The 14390-nt window shown below is 41.1% G+C and overlaps 1 protein-coding gene across 1 annotated transcript in view; it reads right to left on the reverse strand.

The window, feature by feature from the left end:
* Window positions 1–14390, reverse strand: part of LOC307015505 (myosin-8-like) — a 30071-nt gene that overhangs the window by 5284 nt on the left and 10397 nt on the right. The window contains exons 20-37 of the mRNA XM_079644158.1: window positions 13037–13292; window positions 12207–12449; window positions 11902–12078; window positions 11672–11817; window positions 7420–7510; window positions 6938–7327; window positions 6731–6857; window positions 6533–6651; window positions 5679–5875; window positions 5413–5596; window positions 5177–5342; window positions 4958–5082; window positions 4065–4373; window positions 2584–2787; window positions 674–799; window positions 414–584; window positions 230–334; window positions 56–151 (exon numbers count right to left, since the gene is read on the reverse strand). Of these exons, the coding sequence (XP_079500284.1) occupies window positions 56–151; window positions 230–334; window positions 414–584; window positions 674–799; window positions 2584–2787; window positions 4065–4373; window positions 4958–5082; window positions 5177–5342; window positions 5413–5596; window positions 5679–5875; window positions 6533–6651; window positions 6731–6857; window positions 6938–7327; window positions 7420–7510; window positions 11672–11817; window positions 11902–12078; window positions 12207–12449; window positions 13037–13292 (3232 nt within the window). The remainder of the gene's footprint in view (window positions 1–55; window positions 152–229; window positions 335–413; window positions 585–673; window positions 800–2583; window positions 2788–4064; window positions 4374–4957; window positions 5083–5176; window positions 5343–5412; window positions 5597–5678; window positions 5876–6532; window positions 6652–6730; window positions 6858–6937; window positions 7328–7419; window positions 7511–11671; window positions 11818–11901; window positions 12079–12206; window positions 12450–13036; window positions 13293–14390) is intronic.

The raw sequence follows: 14390 nt of genomic DNA on the forward strand, positions 1-14390 counted from the left end.
AGACTGTTTTTGTTTGATGTGCACATTAACATTTCACACGTGTATTTTTACTCACCGCTTCCTCACTCTGCCGCTTGTACACTTTTACTTTCAGCTGCAGTTTGTTGACTAAATCCTGAAGTCTTGCCACGCTCTTCTTCTCCTCCTCACGCTGAAACATTTGAGGGTGTTATTCAGTTTTTTGCACATCTCACCTTGTGGCACTCACAGTTATATGGCAGGGTTTTACCTGATAAGTGAGCTCTTTAATTTTCCTTTCGTATTTCCGCACACCTTTCATGGCCTCGCTGCTGCGTTTCTGTTCTGAATCCAATTCATTTTCCAGCTCACGCACCTTAAAAATACAGTCATTTAAAATAAAATGTTTTATTTTTACCTCCAAAGATTTGTTTTTATCCCTTTTTGATTAATACCCTGGCTTCCAGTTTTTGAAGCTCTTTCTTCCCGCCTTTCAGAGCCAGCTGCTCGGCCTCCTCCAGACGCTTCTGCAGATCCTTCACTGACACCTCCAGGTTCTTCTTCATCCTCTCCAGGTGAGAGCTGGTGTCCTGCTCCTTCTTCAGCTCCTCCGCCATCATGGCAGCCTGTATGGACATTTGTATTGTATCAATCTGCACAACCTCATTGAAATGGCTCTCTGCAGTAGATTAATACAAATTTGGAGGAGACTTACATCCATAATGGATTTTTTGGCCTTCTCATCGGCGTTCCTCGCCTCCTGGACGGTATCCTCCATCTCTGACTGCAGCTGAGATAAATCTGACTCCATCTTCTTCTTGGTGTTTATGAGGCTGGAGTTCTGATCAGTAGAAATCATATAAAGAGGTGGATTTGTCTCTAGTATGTGTGTGGACAGATCAACAATCTGTCTGTAAATGTAAAAACCTTTCACAAATGCAAAATTAAAGATTTGTAAACTCAAAAAAAGAATGTATTGTAAAACTGAACTGCAAAAACAAATTCTATAAATAAGAAATCTGTAAATACTTAAAAATGTATTAAAGGAAAACAATTTGGGAATATCTTTCTGACATTTTACAACTTTCAATCAGAAATGGGTGAATATAGTTTTCATTTATGTTAGTGGGGTTTGGGGGATACCCCCCGAGATTTTTGGGATTTTCATGATCTAGTTAGGTGCTTTTTAAGTCCTGTTGGGGGTCACAAATTGGATAATATATTGATTTCAATCCATGTCAGTGGGCTGCAGCATAAATTATTTTTGAAAGTGTAATGCATAAGAATCAGTTGATTGTTACTATTAATGATCTGGACATGCAGAAGAGGCTAAAATGATCACAAAACATTGTCAACATTAATTTTCCATGTCTCTCTCCTTTCCATAACCTGCACCCTCTCTTCCATCTTCTTTAGTCTCTCTGTCTTCTTCCTGTTCATTACTCTCTCTGTCCTCTACTCTTTCTTTGTTCAATCTCTCCCTCGTTGTTCACTTTTTGCTCTGGCTGCATGTCGCTCCTGCCAGTGAATCAAAAGCAATTCAACCATTTAGTTAATTTCACTTGTTTGCATAATTTTTTTAATTGAAATCTGTTTTGTTTGATTCTCAAAAGAGAACAAAGATTTAAGCAAATAGTGTTTTATACAATTGTATGTTATTATGACATCATAACTGCAATAGATGTATGTTGTTTTAAAATGATGCCTATTGTAAATGAAGACTATTGTTATAGATAAATAGATGGGGTTATTAAGCCTACATTCTTTTGTGTGACTGTACCTGCAGTTCCTCCCTGACTTCCATCACTTTATCTCTCTCTCTCTTTCTTACCAAAGTTGAGTTTCAACTGACGTTGTCTTTTCATTATAGCTGAGTCAGTGTAAAAAGAAAACAATAAAATGTTGTTTTACTCAAAATGAAATGAAAGAAAAGCGTTTGTTAAAAGGTAATCCTTCTGACATTGGATGAATGTAATTAACTTTAGTTCTCTAGCAAGTTTATTCACGCAATTTAAACCAAAGTATAGCCTGCCCTATAGCTGCAATATAAGTTAGTGTGCATGTTGTCGGACGTTCACTGACTAACGTAGAGCGTTCACACAGGATCTGCTGGTCCTATGATGTCCTGTGAGGAGCAGAAACACAAGCAGCCCGCTGGACTCAGATCTCTAGATACTTCATCACTCCTTCGCTGCTCCGATACAAGTCCGGGCTGCGGTGGTTTGTTGATACATGTCGTCTTCTTCTGTTTGCTTTAACCGAGGCTACGTAGTTATGCAGCGCCCCCATCGTCAGTAAATGGAAGTACTACAAAGAACCCCGTTTAGTGCAATTATTTCACAAGTTTTGTTCTACACAGCTCGGAAAATATTACCGAGGTCCGGACCTCGTGACCTCAATGGTGGATACGGCCATGCCTGGGTGTCGCTTGTGTGACGTTGTGTTACACATTGCACGTTTATCTGGTCTCAATGTGTGTTGGCCAGTGTGAGCTTTTCTTCCAAAACTTTTCATCTAACCTAATGTCTTGGTTCTTGTCCAGTTCTATCCTATACAATCAATGGGTACACCATTAACTTTGACATTGTTTCCTTATATATCTTTCTGGTACAGCCGTGTCCTAACCTGAGAGTGCAGCAGCTGAATCCTCTGGCTGAAGTCGATCACTTCCTGCTCGGCTAGCTTGCGACTTCTCTCAGATTGCTCCAGCGCTGCCTTGATCTCCTCGTTCTCAGCTATCAGGAGGTTGGTGCGGCGCTCTGTGATGGCTAGCTGCTCCCTGAAGTCCTCCTGACAGTGGAGCGCTTCATCCAGGTGGACCTGGACGTCCTGTGGCAGAAAGCAAAGGCATGGAGCTTCAGAGGGGAGAAACTAAGATGAATAGGGTAAATATTTTAACTACTAGATATCACCGTTTCACTTGCCCAATTATTTTTCATATGACAAATTCGCTGAATTTTTCTGTTTCAATAATCAAATAAGGCCTTATAACACGTGCTAATTTGTGTACAGCACCAGAACAGAAATCCAAACATTGCATAAAAAAAAGTTAAATATTTTTGGTTTGATTTTATTAAAAAATGTAAGTCAATAGGCGCGTTCACACCGGAGTATTTTTCCCAGCATAGTTCGGATATAGTTCAGAAAATTCGCGTTCACACCAAAACAAATCCGGAACTAGAATTGAGTTCATCGGAACCTTTTTTACCCCCTTTCATGCGAGAAAAATGTTCCCATTTCTGATTGGCTGGGCGGATTGCAAACCACGCCCTGTAAAACTCACAAAACGTTTTGTGAAGCCGCCATTTTATATGCTCGCATTAGCATTATTAGCATTAGCCCAGCGCACAAACAGAGAGAGACTAACTTATGGCAAAACAAAATGAAACGTGGGAGCGGTGGAGATGAGGAGATGTCAGCGTTCTGGTGATTTACTCGGAAGGCTTCAGTAGAAGCTGCTGGGAGTCCCAGCAGCTTCTACTGAAGCCAGTCCCCAACTGCCGGGACTTCCGGCCGGGCACTTCGGGTGGCAGTATACGCCGTGAAGTTGTTTGCGGCCTGCCAGTAAACTCAAAGCAGAAGAAGAAGAAGTGACGTCAGCGGCTTCATTTGCTTAATCCTCCCCCAGGGATTTATTCCGGTGTGAACGCGATCTGCTCTTTAGATCATGAGAACTCATGAACTAAGTTCTCATGATCTCTCTATTGGTCTTGAGAGGGAATTTTGCATATAAGTTTTTTTTATATATCTGATAATAGTAGTGGTAATAAAATATAATTTAAAAAAATGTAATACATAATGTATTACATTTGTAATGTTACATAAATCAGGCTCTGATATACCGACTAATAATGAACAGGTATCACCTTGAAAATTCCCTAGTTGATTACTTATAGTCAGTCAATTTATTTTGTATACCACGTTTTCTGAAATGTAATGCTAAAATATGTATGTGAGCGATTATCTATTGCACATTTTCGGTGAATGTAGGAGATCTCAGTTATGGATATACTGTATGTTATGGAAGCAAACTAGCCAAAAATCTCAATGTGAACCTGTGATTTAAACGTTTTCTGCCTGTAGTGTCGGTATTGGCATAAACCAACCTTCAGCTGCGCCTGCAGGTTCCTCAGCTGTTTGGTGGCCTCGGACGCCTGGCGGTTTGCGTGACTCAGCTGGACCTCCATCTCGTTCAGATCCCCTTCCATCTTCTTCTTCATCCGCATGGCGTCGTTCCTGCTGCGCGTCTCGGCGTCCAGCGTGCTCTGAAGAGTGTCCACGGTCCTCTGGTTATTCCTCTTGAGCTGGTCTATTTCCTCGTCCTTCTCAGACACCTTTCCGTCCACCTCTGACTTGATCTGGTTCAGCTCCAGTTGAAGGTGCAGGATCTTTGCCTCCTCGTGTTCCAGGTTGGACTGCAACATAAAACAAAGCCCTTAAGATTGTGTCTATTGTAATGAAAAATGTATCAATATGTGTCGTTCAAGAAGTAACCTTGATGGTTTATTGAAAGGCCTATCTGTCACAAGCCTAAGGGCCAAACGTCTCAGGGGCCCCCATGGCTTTCACTTAAAACTTAAAATGACCACAAAGACACACAAAAAGAATCACAACAATCATAGCAACTACAAAAGGCACAAAACTACTGCACGAAAAGATGCATGGCCAAAAAAAACAATAGAAAAACCGAAACAATTACAAAGAAGTGACACTAAATAACAATAAAGAGACAACAAATGACTACAACCCGACACAAAAAGACAACAATGTGATACAATATTACAAAAAAAAGGGCTACAAAGTTGTAAAAATGAATACGAAGGGATGAAAAAAGGTCACAATAGAACCCAAACGTCTACAAAGGGACACAAAAGGACTACAAAGCGACACAAAATGACTACAAATAGAGACAACAAAAAGTCTGTCTTTTTGGTCCTACAGTACGGACATATTTACTCAGGAACCTGTCTAATAATCCGCCCATGGACAAAATACACACCTCCACTTCCTCCAGAGTCGCCTGGGTTTCTCTCCTCTCCTGTTCGGCTTGCTTTGCAACTTTCTCCAGCTCATGACATATGTTAGTAGATTGTCCGACTTGCTCTGTGATTTCTGTAATCTCCTCTGAAAGTGTAAAGAAAAAGATGTATTATAATCGTGGGTCAGGAAAAAAAACAACAACACCAAATGCATGATTTTTTTGCAGCAGAGCTCTTACGCTGAAGGGTTTTATTCTCTCTTTTCATCGACTCCAGATGATCCAAAGCCTCTTCGTAGGAATTTTTCAGTTTGAAAAGGTCTGTGCTCAACACTCGAGACTCTCTCTGGGAAACCTCCAGATCTGCCTGACTCTCCTCATGTTTCTGTTTATATTCAACCAGAACCTAAAAGAGGAGAAGACTGGTTTAATAAAATCCTTAAACATCGGGAAAAAAGAGGAGGAAACGAACAAACCTTGTCAAAGTTTCTCTGTTTCTTGTCCAACGCCGCATTGGCTGCATTTGACCTTTCCAGCTCCACCATGAGATCCTCCACCTCCGCCCGCAGCCTCAGCTTGGTTTTATCCAGAGATGCACATTTGACATTAGCTGCTTCTGTCATTTCCTCAGACTCCTGCAGCCGCTGAGCCAGCTTCTTCCTTTGGAAACCAGACATAATTGGTGTTAAAGTGGAAATAATGCATCAGCAGTGACTAAAAAAACATGGAGCCCATTTCTTACTTAGCCTCCTCCAGCTCCTCGGTGCGTTGGATGGCGTCCGTCTCGTATTTGGTCCTCCACTGGGACACCTCGCTGTTGGCTTTGGACAGGCAGCGGTGCAGCTCCCCTTTGGCCTCCTGCTCCTCCTCGTACTGCTCCCTCAGCAGCTCACAGTCGTGTCGAGACGACTGCAAAGCGTGCGCCAGGGCGTTCTTTGTCTTAATAAAAGCGAAAACATATTCATTACAACACTGGTTTATTGCCTGAAGTAAAACTGCTTCATCAAGATAGTACAATGTGGTAAAGCTTGTTAACATTTTGTATTTTATAACCTGATGTCCATATGGTTTAAGATACATTATTGGCTAAATAAGCAGTCAACGCAACAGCTGAGCATTTCTGCGATACAACTTGCTGTGAACCAATGAATCTCTGATTCTGTTTCGGCTGGAAATTTGCAATAATAATAATTTTTGGTTTCATATTTGCATTTCTGCCAGTGCTGTGACATGTTCACCTGCCTTAATGTTCAAACAGGTGTTTTCTTTCCTCATACTGTCTGTCCTGCAGCACTCTTTTCACCCTCTGTCTGAAACCAGAGCCCAGTTTGCTCTGATGGTTAGCTGGCCTTCTCTGTTGTGACTGGGAAACTGCTTAGAGGTCTCCCGCCTCTTAGCCTATCACGTACAATGTGTTGGAGCGCTAGCCAATAGAAGCGCGAGTGTTCCCTAGTGAAGTCACAAACAATGTTACGGAAGTAAACAAAGAAGTCAGCTACTAGGGGCCCAAGGTGCCAGTTATCTGTCAACTGTTGAAAATATATAAATGTTGCCTGTATTGCTTTTGAATTTTGGAATTGAATTGTGTCTTCAGACCTTAGTTTCTTCATCCAAGAGTCGCTTCAACTCTTCAATCTGTTGACCTCCGACGTTTTTGATTCTGTTCAGCTGCGACAGAGTGATCTCCTTCTCCTCCAGCATACGGGTTAGCTCACCTGTTTGAAAAATGACACAAAATAAATATACCTACATCTTAATTGTATCTTATAAAAAAGTTCACATTAAGAAACGTACCATTTTCAGTTGTTTGGCGACTACTGAGCGTTGTGTAATCACTCAGAGACCTCTGGGCTTCGTCTGCTTTGGTTTTATATTCATTCATCTGATCTTCAAGGCTCCTGCACAGTTTCTCCAGATGAGCCTGAAATATTTAGCACCTGTTATAAGTATCAAAAGAGGAGCGTAGATTAGAAACCATCCTCATATCTGGAGATCTTTTACCTTGCTTTTCAGGACACTCTCCGTGTTGCTCGCCATGTCGTCGATTTCCATCTTCAGCTCACTTTTCTCCTTCTCCAGTTTCTGCTTGACTCTCTGGAGGTTTTCGATCTGTTCGCTGAGTTCGGCCACACTGTCGGCCTGTTTCTTGCGCAGAGTTGCAGCGATGGTGTCGTGCTGCAGGGAGGATTCCTCTAGATCACGACGCAGCCTCTGGAAATCGGTGTCGTGCTTCTTGTTCATCTCGGCCTGAGCGGCGGTGGCCCCCCCGGCCTCATCCAGACTCTCGCTGATCTCCTCCAGCTCTCGGGAAAGATCACATCGCTGCTTCTCCACTTTGGCTCGAGCCGAGCGCTCAGACTCTATTGCTTCTTCTAACTCTTCAGTGCGAGCCTACAGGAAAGGTGTGTTTAAAAACCTGTTCAACTTCTTATGATAGTAAAGAAAATGCATTGGAAAATATCTACTATTGTTATGAATTATACCTGAAGCTCTTTAATTTTCTTTTGTATTTGGGTATTCAGGACTTGCTCAACATCGACTTTGCTCTGCAGATTGCTGATTTCAAAGTCCTTTCTGAAAAGAGCACATTTTCAGCACATCAGATATTTCCACGCTTTATTACAAAAATGCCTAAAAACCCATAAAAACAAGAAGTTTCTACATATTTTCCAACATTGTGGAAAATATTCTGATTTGTAGCTGGAGTAAGCAGTCAGGTAGCTTTGCTTATAGAGAGGCGAAGTCTCTCCCTTTCCGGGGGACCTCCATGGGACCTTATTTCGGAAAAAGTATGTATCAAAGTCAATGGAGAGAGAAAGATTATCTTTCGATCCCGTTTGAATTGTGCCACGAATTTACACATATGATGTTTGTCAATTTAAACGATAATTTTGCAAGTCAAAAAAATAAAAATGGGTCGTAAAACTGTGAAGTAACACTTTTGTTTGTGTGAAACGCTCAATGAACTACATCTCCCGTCTCGCACCACACACCAAGACGACCGTCACGTTGGCACATTTCACTTCTTTTTTTCAGAATGAGGCGAAAAGTATTAAAAGAGGTGAAAATCACTACAAGTCTGGGCCTGTTGAGAGCTGTACATACAGGACTGTCTCAGAAAATTAGAATATTGTGATAAAGTTCTTTATTTTCTGTAATGCAATTAAAAAAACAAAAATGTCATACATTCTGGATTCATTACAAATCAACTGAAATATTGCAAGCCTTTTATTATTTTAATATTGCTGATTATGGCATACAGCTTAAGAAAACTCAAATATCCTATCTCTAAATATTAGAATATCATGAAAAAGTATACTAGTAGGGTGTTCAACGAATCACTTGAATCGTCTAATTAACTCGAAACACCTGCAAGGGTTTCCTGAGCCTTGAAAAACACTCAGCTTGGTTCAGTAAACTAAATCACAAGTATGGGGAAGACTGCTGATCTGACTGCTGTCCAGAGGACCGTCATTGACACCCTCCATCAGGAGGGTAAGACACAAAAAGAAATTTCTCAAAGAGCAAGCTGTTCACAGAGTGCAGTTTCAAAGCACATCCACAAAAAGTCTGTTGGAAGGGGGAAATGTGGCAGGAAACGCTGCACAACCAAGAGAGATGACCGCAGCCTTAACAGCATTGTGAAGAAGAGTCGCTTCCAGAATTTGGGGGAGCTTCAAAGACAGTGGACTGAAGCTGGAGTCCAGCTATCAAAAGTCACTGTTCACAGACGTGTCCGGGAAATGGGCTACAATAGCCGTATTCCCATGGTCAAGCCACTTCTGAACTCAAGACAACGGAAGAGGCGTCTGACTTGGGCTAAGGAAAAGAAGCACTGGACAGTTGCACAGTGGTCCAAAGTCCTCTTTTCAGACGAAAGCAAGTTTTGTATTTCATTTGGAAGTCAAGGCGCCAGAGTCTGGAGAAAGGCTGGAGAGGAGCAAAATCCAAGTTGCTTGAAATCCAGTGTGAAGTTCCCACAGTCAGCGATGGTTTGGGGAGCCATGTCAGCTGCTGGTGTTGGTCCACTGTGTTTCATCAAGCCCAGAGTAAATGCAGCTGTGTACCAAGAGATTTTAGAGCACTACATGCTTCCGTCTGCTGAAAAGCTCTATGGAGATGAGGAATTCATTTTCCAGCATGATCTGGCACCTGCCCACAGTGCCAAAACCACCAGTAACTGGTGTACTGACCATGGCATTACTGTCCTCGATTGGCCTGCAAATTCCCCTGACCTGAACCCCATAGAGAATATGTGGGGTATTGTGAAGAAGAAGCTGAAAGACACCAGACCCAACAATGCTAATGAGCTAAAGGCCGCTATTGAAGCATCCTGGGCATCCATAACACCTCAGCAATGCCACAGGCTGATTGCCTCCATGCCACGCCGCATTGATGCAGTAATCCGTGCAAAAGGATTCCCAACCAAGTACTGAGTGCATTAATGGACATTTTCAAATGTTTGATTGTGTTTTGCTGTTATAAATCTTTTTTTTTTACTTGGTCTGAGGAACTATTCTAATTTTTTGAGATAGGATTTTTGAGTTTTCTTAAGCTGTATGCCATAATCAGCAATATTAAAATAATAAAAGGCTTGCAATATTTCAGTTGATTTGTAATGAATCCAGAATGTATGACATTTTTGTTTTTTTAATTGCATTACAGAAAATAAAGAACTTTATCACAATATTCTAATTTTCTGAGACAGTCCTGTACACACGAGGGGAGTTAGTCGGTTCCGTAAGAGCCAGCATGTGGGACCGGGATTTGTAGTCTTTCTAGTTGTGTATTTTTCATAGTCTTACACTGAACAAAAATATAAATGCAACACTTTTGTTTTTGCTGCCATTTTTCATGAAATGAACTCAAAGATCTAAAACATTTTCTATATACACAAAATAACCATTTCTCTCATATATTGTTCACAAATCTGAAAAAATCTGTGAGAGTGAGCACTTCTCCTTTGCCGAGATAATCCATCCCACCTCACAGGTGTGGCATATCAAGATGCTGATTAGACAGCATGATTATTGCACAGGTGTGCCTTAGGCTGGCCACAATAAAAGGCCAATCTGAAACGTGCAGTTTAGCTTTATTGGGGGGGTCTGGGGGGGTCCGAAAACCCTAGGGTTAAACCCTAACCCTAACATGTCACCCATTGAGCATGTTTGGGATGCTCTGGATCGGCGTATACGACAGCGTGTTCCAGTTCCTGCCAATATCCAGCAACTTCGCACAGCCTCAGGGTCTGGGGGGGTCCGAAAACAAGTCAGTATCTGGTGTGACCACCATTTGCCTCACGCAGTGCAACACATCTCCTTCGCATAGAGTTGATCAGGTTGTTGATTGTGGCCTGTGGAATGTTGGTCCACTCCACTTCAATGGCTGTGCGAAGTTGCTGGATATTGGCAGGAACTGGAACACGCTGTCGTATACGCCGATCCAGAGCATCCCAAACATGCTCAATGGGTGACATGTTAGGGTTAGGGTTAGGGTTTAACCCTAGGGTTTTCGGACCCCCCCAGACCCCCCCAATAAAGCAGAACTGCACGTTTCAGAGTGGCCTTTTATTGTGGCCAGCCTAAGGCACACCTGTGCAATAATCATGCTGTCTAATCAGCATCTTGATATGCCACACCTGTGAGCTGGGATGGATTATCTCGGCAAAGGAGAAGTGCTCACTATCACACATTTTTTCAGATTTGTGAAAAATATTTGAGAGAAATTGTTATTTTGAGAATATAGAAAATGTTTTAGATCTTTGAGTTCATCTCATGAAAAATGGGAGCAAAAACAAAAGTGTTGCATTTATATTTTTGTTCAGTGTATATTTCAACAGTTTTTCGACAAACTGTGACTTTTTTGACATGGAAATAATTTGTTAAGATTGACAAACATCATATGTGTAATTCATGAGACAATTCAAACGGGATCGAAAGATACGTTTTCTCTCCCCATTGACTTCAATACATAATTTTTCCGAAATAAGGTCCCATGGGGCGGAAGTAGATGGGTGGGACTTCGCCTCTCTATACACAATGACTGAACAAAACTGAATCATTTTTGCTCTTGCTTGTACATTAGACTTAATGTCTTAAATAGTTAGATTTATATGATCTGGTAGGCAGATTTTAGTATTGAATACTTATTTGAAAGTGCTGACATATTCAATTTCCACAGTTTGATATTTAAGTCGGCACCAAGTAAACTTTATAGACATTTGAGATATTTGTTGGGCAAACATTGATCCTTTTGGACTGGGGTGTTTTATTAAACTGAATCGATGATAACTGTAAAATAAACCTTAAATCATGTTAATAATATGCATACATTATGATAATATAATGTAAAATAATCTAGCGCTAATTTCTTTTCAATATCTTTAAATTAATATATACCCTTCAATATATCGCTTTCCCCCAACGCCCCTTGAACAAATTAGTGTTTTTAGCATAATTATAATTTTCTACAAGTATCATGATAACCACCTGCTGCGATGACCGTGTATCGTGACAGCGCTACATCGATGGAAAGAACTAGGCTTACAGTTTCAAATGATTTTCTAAGCTAAATGGCTGCAGATACAGACTGAATGTACATACATGAGATTGGTGTAATACTCCTCTTAGCAAAAAGACAAAAGTTTAACCCTTGCAAACTAAAATGTTCAGTTACTAAAAGTCATTTTATCAATTTGATTTTTAAGGAATAATAATGAATAACCCAACAACATACTTTTTCAGTCTCTCCTCAGTTTGCTGCCTCTCATTCTCCAGGTCCATGGTGGTTTCTTGGGACAGCTTCAGATCCCCCTCCAGTGTTCTCCTGAATCTCTCCAAGTCTGCACTCACCTTCTTCTCCTGCTCCAGCGAGCCCTCCAGCTGCAGGAGACAAGGAAGCAAACTTCTCCAAACAAACGACCTTGATGATCTAATTCAAACATGGATGTTGTGGTCTGTACTCACGTCATCAAGCTGTTGCTCCAGCTTGATTTTGTTCTTCATCAGAGTGTTCACTTTGTCCTCCTCGGCCTGGAGGTCGTCTAATGTCTGCTGGTGCACCTCCTGCAGAGCTTTGACCGCCTTCGTAGACTCCAGCTGTTTTTCCTCAAGACTACTGAGCTCCTCTACCAAGTTTTTTACCTAAGAAGAGAAGCACTTTTCGGTTAGTTGTTGTAAACCTCTACATCTCAGAGGTAAATATTGTAGATTTGAGTCATCCACATCTCCACCAAAAGCTCTTTAAAGAGGCATGGAATCATCAGAGGAACCTTATTTTCCGTGGCATATTTCTCCTTCTCCACTTTAGCGATGGTGAGCTCCAGGTCATCGATGTCTCTCTTGAGCTCAGTGCATTCGTCCTCCAGCTTCCTCCTCTTCGCAGTGATTTCTGCGTTGATGTCCTCCTCTTCCTCCATCCTCTCGGAGAACTCTTTGACTTTGGCCTCCAGGTGGATCTTGCTCTTTATCAAACCTTCGCACCGCTCCTCGGCATCGCACAGGTTCTCCCTTTCCTAAGGAGCACATTATAAACATATTATTAAGTGCAATAAAAGTGAAACTGTTGAAGTTAGGATGACGGTTATTCTTCTTGCCATGACAGCCTCCTTTTTAGTTCATTATAAATAGTTCCTCATTGTGCTTGCTATTAAACAAATATTTTTCCTAATAAAAATATTTGTTTTATTTAAATAGTAAAATGTTAGTTGTGTACCTACCAATTGCCATATTTATCTAGACCTATTTGATCAAATTTGTTTCATTTTTAAATATTTTTATTTGAATATTGTGTATATGTTTTATATTTGGCATTCTTTTTTTAATCTATTTTTAAACGCTTTGTGTGTCCCAATAATTGTTAGTATTCATATTTTCCTGTGCCATAAACAGAAATACAGTTATTTTACCACCATCTGCTCTGTTCCTATTTATAATCTTCTACTTTTACTTTGTTGAATTTGACCCCTGCCATGTCCAATTTCCCTGCCGGAATACATTTTCTTATCTTCCATCACTATTGATGATGTAGTTAAAAATAGAAACACGTGCTGTCTCTCCTAATTTCTTTATCAATAAAAGCACACCTCTGATGTTTACGTACTGCTTGGATTTGAAGGTAAAGGTCGTTCTTCTCCTGGAAGAGCATGACCATTTTCTCCTCCAGCTCCTTCCTCCTTGCCTCTGACTTTGCAAACTCCTCTTTGAGTCGAGAGAACGCCTCTTTCATGTTCTGCATCTCCTTCTCGGCCTCTGCGCTTCGTAACAGAGGCTTTATCTTGAAGAAGAGTCTCATCCAAGGCCAGTTCTTCACATTCATGAAGGACCGGATGTTGTACTGGATGATGTAAACGGACTCTCTATGGCGTGAAAAAGCAAAATAAAACAAGGATTTTTAAGGCTTTGCATATTTTTATAAAAAGCATTTTTACTGCCTAAAATGCTTACATTAAGTAGATATGTTAACACCAGCATGCTAACAGGTTAACCAGCCTAAGATCTTGATGTTAAGCAGGTATAAAGATAACCATATTCTCTTTCTTAGCATAGCTTGTTAGCATGCTAACATTTGCTAGTTAGCACTAAACGCAAAGTGCAGCTGAGGCTAACTTTGTCGGAAATAAAGGGTTTGATAAATTAAGATTTTGACATTCTAGTGGCGCTAAAGGAAAATCATTAGCATCTATCCTGATTCCTGAGAGGAACATACTGTACATGTTTGAAGAAAATCTCATGAAAATCCATCAAATTGATGTTAAGATATTTTAGTGGTTTTAAGTGAAATCCCAAAACACACATGCATTTACCATGTATGTGCCACGAAAGACAATGAAACTTTCTTGAGATTTAAAGTTGAACTATTACCGTAATTTTCGGACTATAAGCCGCGCCTTTTTTCCCATTTTTCGACGCTGCGGCTTATATAACGGTGCGGCTAATCTATGGATTTTTACAGCTAACGGCCACTAGGGGACCTCCTAAATCTATGGATTTGACAGGTTACAGTCCACCACCTTTAACTCTATGGGCTCTATGGTCGGTCCGCGCCCCCCACCTTTAAGCGGCGGGTTCCAGCAGGAAAAGCTGGAGGCCGGAAAAGAGTGAGACAGGTAGCGTGCAAAAGTAAAAGTGGAACCGAGAGTGGTACGAGAGACAGAACGAGAGCAAGACAGACAGACATTACGAGAGCGAGACAGTTTGTCCCCGTACCACTGGTTGAAAAACCGCTGCTGTAGATCACTGCCGGTACGTGCGCTGGGAGCGCACCGTTTAAGTTTGAAAGTTGAAAAGTTTGTGTGTCTGAAACGCTATGTGATACAGTACAGTTTACACAGCACAGTACATGTTCTGTAGCTACTATTGCACTAAATGGTAACACTTGAATACGTTATGCAAATATGCAACTTGTTTGTTGAAATGTTAATAAATGGGAGCTTCCTCAAACAGCCATCTCTTTC

This window comes from Notothenia rossii (assembly GCF_949606895.1).
Source record: "Notothenia rossii genome assembly, chromosome: 8".
NCBI classification, from domain to species: Eukaryota; Metazoa; Chordata; class Actinopteri; order Perciformes; family Nototheniidae; genus Notothenia; species Notothenia rossii.